The 9,800-nt window shown below is 34.2% G+C and overlaps 1 protein-coding gene across 1 annotated transcript in view; it reads left to right on the top strand.

Moving 5' to 3' along the window:
- The first annotated feature begins 594 nt into the window (after nucleotides 1-594).
- The window catches only part of VPS36 (vacuolar protein sorting 36 homolog), a 26,313-nt gene continuing 17,107 nt past the window's right edge, over nucleotides 595-9,800 (top strand). Inside the window, exons 1-3 of the mRNA XM_006909000.3 lie at nucleotides 595-717; nucleotides 6,290-6,358; nucleotides 7,719-7,789. Coding sequence (XP_006909062.2) covers nucleotides 616-717; nucleotides 6,290-6,358; nucleotides 7,719-7,789 — 242 coding nt within the window. The 5' untranslated portion in view covers nucleotides 595-615. The remainder of the gene's footprint in view (nucleotides 718-6,289; nucleotides 6,359-7,718; nucleotides 7,790-9,800) is intronic.

The following is a 9,800-nucleotide window of genomic DNA, read 5'->3' as shown; positions in this document are numbered from 1 at the left end:
CGGAATCTTCCCCAGAATGGCACAGCCTGCGCGGGCCGGGGCCGTTGCCGCACGCGCTCAGGGCGGCGATGACCACGGTCCTCCCCTTCGCGCGGTCTCAGGGCCCCTCGGACGCCGACCTCGGCGTGGTGCGGGCCCGCCAGCCCCGCCTGTGTTAGCCCGCTGAGCTCACGGTCCGCCACCGGCGGACCTCGGGCTCTGGGTCCTGGCCAGAGCCGCGAACAGATTGCCATGAGAGGACTTCTGAGGAGGTGTCAGTGTCTCTTTGGAACGCCTATGCTGAAGGGTTTTTTTTGTTTTTGTTTTTTTTTAATTACTTTAGAAAGGAGTTTTGAGCGTTTGTTTTGTAAACTCATGTAGTAGGCCGTGCCTTGTAATCCAAGCATAAAATTTAGATACATTTGCAAAATGAGAGGAGAAATATTAACTATAATTAAACAATCTGTGGAGACTTCAATCAAACTGCAGTCATCCTGCCCTGAATGAAATGTTTAAGCTGGAAATAGAAAAAAAATTAGAAATCCATTTTTAGTTTCCAGAAGTTTCACTTGCTATTTCTCCATCCTTGTTCTGTTAATGAAACTTTTTTTTACCTTTGCATAGGTTCCTTGACTCATGGCTTTCCCTGCTCGGTGCTTTCAGAAGCTTGCGGCTTCCTTCCGCCTGGGAAATGGAGGGCAGGGGTTACACTGCGATCAGGAGGCACCGCTGACCCAGGTGCTCTCCCTCCCGTAGGGCATTTTCCGTGTAGTGTTGCCGTTATTGAGCCAAGGTCTTTTTCTTAAATTATTTTGTACTTACACCCTTTACTGCCTCACGCAGTTTTATTAACTTGTTCTCAGATTGAGTTTCTCTCTTTTGGTTGGAGTGACAGCTAAATGTTTTTGTTTTATAAACCTAGGTTACCCCTTAGGACTGTCTTAAATGGGAAGCATGATCAACCTCCCCTCCCACAGCGGGTATGATGAAGCCCCAACTCTCTGAACTGAACGCTGGCAGTGGTAGATTGGTCTTCAGAGACTCCTTTAAAGCCACTCCTTCCTGGAAGTCATGTATTTTGCAGAGCACCACACTCTATTCTGTGTAATTCCCATATGCAAATTAGGAACACCTTGGCTGACACATAATTGTGATATATTTAAAACAATATAAAATTAAAACTATTAGTACTTGTATACGAAAAACCATTGTCAAACCAGCAAATTCTGTTTTTTTTTTCTTTGAATTTTTGCTCCTTATTTTAACAGATAAGTAGATATAGATATCAGAGGATTAAGAAAAACTTAGTTGAGACCCTTTGATCTAGTCAAGAATTCTTAACAGTTCTAGATGCAGGGTTGGTGAAGGAGGGGTGTAGATGTCTTGAAATTGAAGCAGAGCTTTAAGACAAGTCTACCCACCACTGTGGTCCCTGGGCGGAATCTACTGTCATTTGCTGAGCTGTTCTTGGTATGACCACGGGCCAGACTGATTCCTGGGGGAAAGTCCTGTGTCCTGGCTTCCTCCATCTGCTGGAAGGCTCCCAGACCTCACGTAGTCTGAAGACTCTAGGAAGCTGCACATCAGCCTCCAGATCTGATCAAATTCCCTTTCAGAATCTCTCAATTGCCCCCTTGGTCTAGGCACTGCAGTCTAGACTGCTTAGCCTTCCCAGCTCTGCATCCCGACACGTTTCTTGGGTAGGCGTGCACAAGGCTGTCTAATAGACCAGTTGGACACTCTTGGAGGGCGGGAAGTGTGCCTTACTCATCCTTGTATCTTCTCACTCATTGTCGATATGAAATACATTAAAAAAAAAACCTGAACAATTAGAGCACCTACTATGTGCCAGGAACTTTATATACAAACAACCTCTTTAACTCTCTCTGTGAGCGTATGAGGTGTTTTCTTGAATGAGAAAATAAACTTTCAGAAAGTGACTTGCCTAAGGTCCACAGTTATCAGGAGAGACAGAAGTTAAATCTCTATTGATCAAACTCCCAAAATCTCTGCTTTGTTCACCATGATGCCACGCTTCAAAAATACAGCAGACTCCAGTGCCAGACTATATAATATTTAATACAGTTAATCTTCCCAGAGATGAGGACACTGAGAACTTCAGCTGAAAGTTGAGAAAATTGTGACCTGTCTAAGGTCACACATCAGTAATTGGTGGAGCTAGAATGAACTGCTCTCTTCCCACAACCAACTGCCTCTTGTGAATAAATCTGTGCCTACTTGTTTATACAGGCACGGTTTTCACAGGCCCATTATGACTGGATCATGTGTTATTTTCATAAGTGGTGTAGACAGGTCGTTTATTTCAATTCACAGAAGCTACTATAGCCTCAGCTAATTTAAAAATAATGTAAGAAGATTAGCATATAAAGTGGCACGTTGACAGCATATACTAGAAGATTTAGAAAATATTTCTTTCATCTAGCTATTTCACCTTTAGGAATTTACCCTTGGAAAATAGAGATGCATAAACATATAGTGAATGAGGATGCTGATCTCAGCATTATTGTATATGTTATGTATTATTATGTATAGGGAAAAATTAGAAGCATTCTGAATGTCCTCTATAGGGATTGGTTAATTTAATATGACATGCCCTCATCAGCATGAGGAATTGCTAATAATACGCTGCTAAGTGAAAAAAGCAAGTTAGAAAACTATAAATATCGTGATCTCATTTTATTTAAAGATTATACACATGTACACACATGTACCCACATATATACACATGCATATTTTATTTTTTTAGACTAAAATATTTTCCAGGTTTTCAATGGTGTATTTTATAACAGAAAAATATGTTAACAAATAAAACAGGGTAAGAACTTATTCATTGAATGCCAAATTAGGTCAACTTTTAGGAAGTTAAAATTATTCTAGCTCTGAGTGGTGAAGCAAACTAGCCTAAACTTGTCTATCAGGTTTAGCTCATAATCCCTTGGAATCCCTGAAGGGAACTGTGACACAATTTCTTCTCTTACAGCAGCAACATTTTGTGTTTGCTCATTGTCAGTTGACATTGCAAGAGGATGTACTCTGGCTTCAGTTTAAATTCACATCCTTATGTGTTGATTTCAGTAAGATAAAGTGTAGTTTCTTAATCAGAACTCTTATGCTCTACTGTAGCATCATGTACTCTCAAATTAATAAGATATTTGCTGTTGGAAAAGGGAAATTTTACTCATTGGCAAAAGAGAGATTTTTAAAAATATCTCAAACTCCATTATTAGGTTTTACATACACAAGATTAACTAAAACATTTGAAGCCAAACTGAATTAAGTGCCAGGCGTATGTATGTTTTACTTCTGATTCAGAGGAAAAAATGGAATTTATAAAGTCTTTTCTTTGAGGTATTGAATAATCTCTCACAGTATTTAAATTAGATGGTTCAGTAGGTCTCTTACTGTTAAAGCTTATTAACCATATTAATACTAATATTAAAATATTTATAATATAGTCATACCTTACTCTTGTCAAAAGTGTTGATTTTTTATTACACAGACTTTTTTGACAAAAGAGTGTTTCTGCATGTCTAACAAAAATAATTAACATACATTTTAGAGTTAAATAGAGTTATATATGCCTATAACGAATTTCTTTATCTTTTTTTGTTAGACAAATAATAAAGTTGTTAAATATTGGCCAAAAGAAGGTTGAAATAATCAGTGATCCTATTACCAATAAAGAATTACTTTTGGCATATTCTGTGTGCATGTATAATCATGCTATGTATACAATTTTGAAACCTACTTCTTTCTAAATTAATGAGAGTATCATAACATATAAATATCTACTACATACATTTATAGTTATTTTTACTTAAGAACAATTAGAACCGTGATAATGTTCTAATCGGTCAGTCATTTACTTGACAGATATTTTAACCACGTTAGTTTAAACTCAAAAGGATTATCATTTGTAGTAAATTAGACTCTCACTAAAATGCTTTCTTCGAGTTTATGTTGTAAGGCAGCCTTATAATGGGACCAGCCATATAACTTTTGAAATAATGAATTATTCCTCAAAAGGATATAAGCATGTCCTACCTTAAGGCAATTTCTACTTTCTAGTAATTAGAGTTAATAGAAACTTCCAATATATTTCTTGCTTTTAACAGAAATTAAGTGGTTTGATTTATTAATCTCTTGGGTTCCAACTCTAAAATTTGCTTATTTACATAATTTTCAGTGCATAATAACAAATTATGAGGATTAAAGTATTAGTTCTAAAGACCTAGCTGGCATTTTTTGTGATTGTATTATAGTTTTAAAAACCATTGTTACATTTATATTTTCAGTAGGTGACACAATCCCATGATAAAAATTCAAAACCCACAAAAAGTATAAAGTTAAAAAATCTCCTTCCTACCCTGTCTTTGTCACCCAGATCCCCATCAGAGGCCATGAGTGCATCATTCTAGAGCTGTGCATGCATAGAGATTTGTATGTGTCACATATAGGTATTTGTATAAAATATTTTTTCTTTTTAAAATATAAATTTATAATATACTATGCATCGAGTTCGACTCTTACTTTTTTCTTTTAATGTGGAGAATTTACCATATATCATCAATTTTAAATGCATATTCTCCCCCACATTTTAACAACTCTGGAATCAGAATAGTCTAACAGTCAATGGCTCTTTAGATTTTATCAAATACAGTAAGTACCTTCTTTTTAAGGACTGAGTAGTCCTTTGTGTGGATGTACTCTTCCCTTTTGATAGACATTTAAATTGCTACTTTTACTTTTAGCAAACAGCAGTGGATTACATAGTAGTGTATCATTGTACTCAGGTGTGAATTTATCCATGGAATAAATTCCTAGAAGTGCAATTACTAGATCAAAGGATTTGTATATTTGTATTTTTGATAGGTATTAATGCACTGCCCTCCATAGAGGTTGGCCCTTCAGCAATATGTGCAAATGCTTATTTCCCCAGTACTGTTTTATCAAACTTAGGCTTCTACCAGTCTCATGGATGAAAGGGAATCTTGATGGTCCCTTAATTTGCCTTTTTCTCATCATTAATAGGATATCATTAAGATAAAGTTGAGTATTTGTTAATGGGTTTAAGAGCCATTTGTAGATCCTTTCCTGTGAACTTTCTGTAAATAGTCTTTACCTATTTCTCTAATGGATTATAGGCTATTTTATTATTGGTTTTTAAGTGTACTTTATATATTATGGAAATTAGCCCTTTGTCTCTGATGTTAGTTATTTTTTGCAGTCTGTCTTTGCCCTTGCCATGACGAATTTGTGTGCATGTGTGTATGTGGAGTTGAATTTGTCAATTGTTTCCTCTCATGCTAATGGGTTTACTGTTTCTCTTAGAAAGACCTTCTCTCAGATTATTTAAAAAATTATCTCATGAGTTTTTCTAGTACTTTTATAATTTTTATTTTAATTCAGATATTTGATCCATCTAGAATTTATTTTGGTGCGGTATATTAGGTATAAATCCAACTTAATGTTTGTTTTTCCTACTGGGCAACCCAGTTTTCCCAGTGCCATTGGTTAAATCTCCATTCACACTTATTTTTGTATGCGTTTGTGTCTATTTCTGGATTTTCTTACTATTTAAAATTATTTTAAAAAATTATATGTGTGAATGTTACACACGATTTCAATCGCATTGTTAAACTCAAGCAGTAGTGAAGATTGGAAAAAGGGCGCTTTGCTTCTCTTCTTCCTGTTCCTCACACTTTTTCTCAGATAATCATTGTTAACAGACCATCGAGTAGTCTATTTAGACCTTTTTCTACTACTTACACACACATGTATATATCTCACATGTAGTTTGGGGAATATGGAAATTCTGTCGCTCTATCTGTCTGTCTATCTACCTACCTATCGTCGTGTATAATATACTGTAAGTTGATTTTTTTTCCCCACTAACTTGATGTCTTAGAGTTACATGATAGTCTAAACAGCTCTACCTCATTATTCTTTTTAACCTCTGTATGGAATCCATAGTATGAATCTATCATACTTGATTTAAGCACTCCTCTATTATTAACACATACACACACATAATATATATATGTACACATATATAATATATATGTACACATATATGTAATGTCTATATATTATTATATATATGCATACATATATACACATTCATAGAACTTATGAAGTGTACAAAATTGCTTCTCTTTAATTTGTGATAAGCCTAATTCTAAAGTGTCAATTTATGATTAACTTATTATTATGTCATTTGTGAAGAGGAAAAACTGGACCACACAGAGTGATATATTATTAATATTTTGTGATTATCTTGTCTTTCTAGATAAAATTCGATGCTGGGACCCTCCTTCTTAGTACACACCGCTTAATTTGGAGAGATCAGAAAAATCACGTGAGAGTTTTTTACACCTGTTTTAGGTTTTAAATCACTGAAGTTTTTCTTTTTCTTTTCTGACAGAACTATAAAAAATTCAACAAATAGATGAAACAAATTTTCATTTTTACAGTGTCAGCAGAGTGTGTCCCATATAATTTCTCTGAATGGAATAGAGATAGAAGAGTTAGAGTGTTGTCCCTCATTCAGCTCCAGAAAAGTCCTGAGTTACTGAATAGAGAATCGTGTTGACTCCTGTGTTTTAAACACCAGTCAGATCCTATGGCTGAATGTCCCCTGTTTAACAGGAACAATTCTTCCATCAGTTGTCAGGAGTCCTTAGAAAAAAACTCATTCGTCCTCAAAACAACCCATTCTGCTGGTTGTTGTTGAGAACAAGGACAATGGGACTGCTGGCAAGTGCATGCTTTTACCTAGACTATTGAGAAGGACAGACTCTAAGGAAGAGAAACCTCTCTGTTTTTTCATTTATAGGAAGAGAGAATAAGTTATGTGTACAGAGATGATTTCAGTATTCCAAAGAGCTTTAACTTGAAAATGTGTGTGTATAAATTTCAATAAAATAAACAATCTCTTATATATTATTTTTATAATTGCTGCCCCTGCCATGTAATTTTAATTCCACAGATAAACTATATACTTTACCAAGGCTCTTTGAAAGGCCACTACCATTGCAAAATCTAAGACTTCTTTTGCTCTTCAGGAACCAATTTTTGCCCCCTTAATGGTGATATTGTCCTTGTTAATGCGTGCCTTATAACTGTTAATGTCTAATGCTTTTGGAAAGAAATCTTTTTTGGAGGAGTATGTGTTTTTAAACCATATGTTTATAAATTAATCTTAGTATAATTTTTTGATTATCATATAAAGAGGCTGATTTAGAAATCCTTAGACCAGCTATTAAATGCCATTTATAATAATTTAAAAAATTAAATGTACTAATAAAGGGAAGCTACATTAGTATTTTCTGTTAAAAATTTATTGTGAGTGGGTGAGTGAAGTATAGAAAATTATAAAGAACATATTCCTTAAAGTTATTTTGCTTTACCAGTTCTGTTTTTTGTTTTACATGTAAATATATTGTATGTAAAAAGTTTTGTATAAATACTGCCTTTTAAAAGATGGACCTACTGTAAAAGCAAAGGTAGTTACAGCTGCTTTTTTACTTTCTTCCATGAAGTAAAATGCCACCACGATGTTGTTTTTCTTTCAATGTTTCCTTAGATTTATTTAAGAAATAAAATCACATTAGTTTTTATTAAATATCTTAAAGGTACTTGGCACTTTTTTAAATGCTATAAACCCAGGATCTCTTAACTAATCATATGAACTGTGCTTTCTCTTTGTTTCCTCCTAGGAATGCTGCATGGCCATTCCTCTTTCCCAGATTGTGTTCATCGAAGAACAGGCAGCTGGAATTGGGAAAAGGTAAGATCTGTGTATTATAGCCTTTATTCTCAAAAAACATTTCCATTCAAGATATTATTGTCAATTTAGTTGATTTATTGCTGTGCCATACTGCGTATGTGGAAATGAATCTAATGATTGTGTTTTGGGGCTTTATAAATAACAGCCTTCGGTCAGGAGTTCCCATAAGAGGGTATTGTCATACCTTAAACTCGATATATGGAAGTCATTTAACATCAGCAGATGTTAAATAAGTGTTGAATGTCACTGGAAGTGCAATGCATGCCTTAATTATAATATAGCTAGCATAAAAGGCCACTTATTTGACGTAAAAGAAACTAACCAATACTTTGAAAAGATTAGTAAGGTGTGTACTTTCAGAGTAGTCTCTATCTCTAATTTATATTATGCCCCTTGTCACTTTTCTCTACCCTGTTACATTCTTTTTTTTTAAATTTTTTTTTAATCGGGGTATACTTGACATACAACATTTTATTAGTTTCTGGTGTACAATGTAATGATTCGATCGATATTTATTTATATTACTTTTCTTGTTAAGCTCTACAAAGTAAAACTTTAAGGGTACTGTAGATCATTTGAATTTTCCTCTGCTGTGTTTCAAGGAAATCCAAACTCTATAACAAAAATATTTAAAATAGTTACCTTCACATTAATGTATTATTTTTCAACATCTCTAGTGAGAAAGAAATCAATAATGTGCCAGGTTAACTTTTCTGAAATAGTCTTTTTAGTTCTTAGCTCCTCCCTTGGCCCTAAACAATTACTATATCTCAATGATTCGAAGATGTACATATGTTTTCTCCTTTTAATATCTCTGAACCCAAGATGCTTCTTTGATTTGGTGGATGTTAAACTTGATAATATATGGTATTTAATGACCTAAGAAATGAATATGTGAAAAAATTGGCATGAATCTTTTATGCTGAGTGGGATTTTTAAACTTCATCTTGTATCATAATCTTTTAGCTTTTCATTTGGTTTCCTTTGGCAAAATCTGATAGCAGGGCTCAGGTTTTTAAGTTTTAAAGATTATATACTGCTTTTGCTTAGTCACCCTATCCTAATTGTCATAGTTTTTGTTGCTGTATCTGGCAGTTTGTTTCAAATAGTCCTGTGATTCTGCTTGCACAGTTTGTTTGCTCACCTCTCTTAAAAGTTGTTCACCATAAAAGAATAGATGAAGAGTCCTTACATATCTGTCCCTAGTTCACTAAACAAAACATTTGTTAAATTGGAGACCCCACACATGGTGTTTCAATTTTACAGTGATATTTAGGCAACCATATAGGCCTAAACAAAGTAAAATCGAATAATAGGTGAATCTATAATGTGATCATAAAGAAAAAAGCTTTAGGCTAGGTATCTAAGATATTTTGGCTAAGTTTTTTGATTTTGCAAATCTTTATAGAAGATTGTTTATTGAGCAGGTTGGGGGAAAAAAGAGGAAAAAAAAGACCTTATAAAACTGAACAAATACAGTGATATTTTTAACAGCATAGAAGATGATGGTAGTCAGAAAGATTATGGTAATTTATGTTCTTAGAGCAGCAGCATTTTGAGAATTGTTTTTGCTATTGGATATCTTTCTAGATCATGCTGTTGATTGAGTGGTATTTTCCACAAATGACACTGTACAATGTTAGTTTTGGATGGAGTTTTAATAAAATGTCAGCTGGCCAGTTTTACATAGATAAGTTTTCACATTTTGTTTTCAAATGAGTAAGGTAGTATGCTTTGGCAGAAATTATAGGGCTCCTGGTGACCTTGGGGGATTACTCTAAATGGAAAACCAAAATCATAAACCACCCCAAATTTTGCAGATTTATTTTGAACTTATTTCCTAAAATCACATTTTTGTTTAATCAATAGACCTAGTAACTTGAACTTTTTTGTTTATAGTTTGTAAGTTTTAAGTAGAGATATTTTTGAAAGGTTTATTAAGGCTGAATTAATACAGACTTTGAAAGGATTCCTTTCAGGATATTCTTTGTTGCTACATGAATTTTATTTT

The sequence above is a fragment of the Pteropus alecto genome, unplaced genomic scaffold (genome assembly GCF_000325575.1).
Source record: "Pteropus alecto unplaced genomic scaffold, ASM32557v1 scaffold413, whole genome shotgun sequence".
Lineage (NCBI taxonomy): Eukaryota > Metazoa > Chordata > Mammalia > Chiroptera > Pteropodidae > Pteropus > Pteropus alecto.
This window is presented reverse-complemented; position numbering and strand designations above follow the sequence as displayed.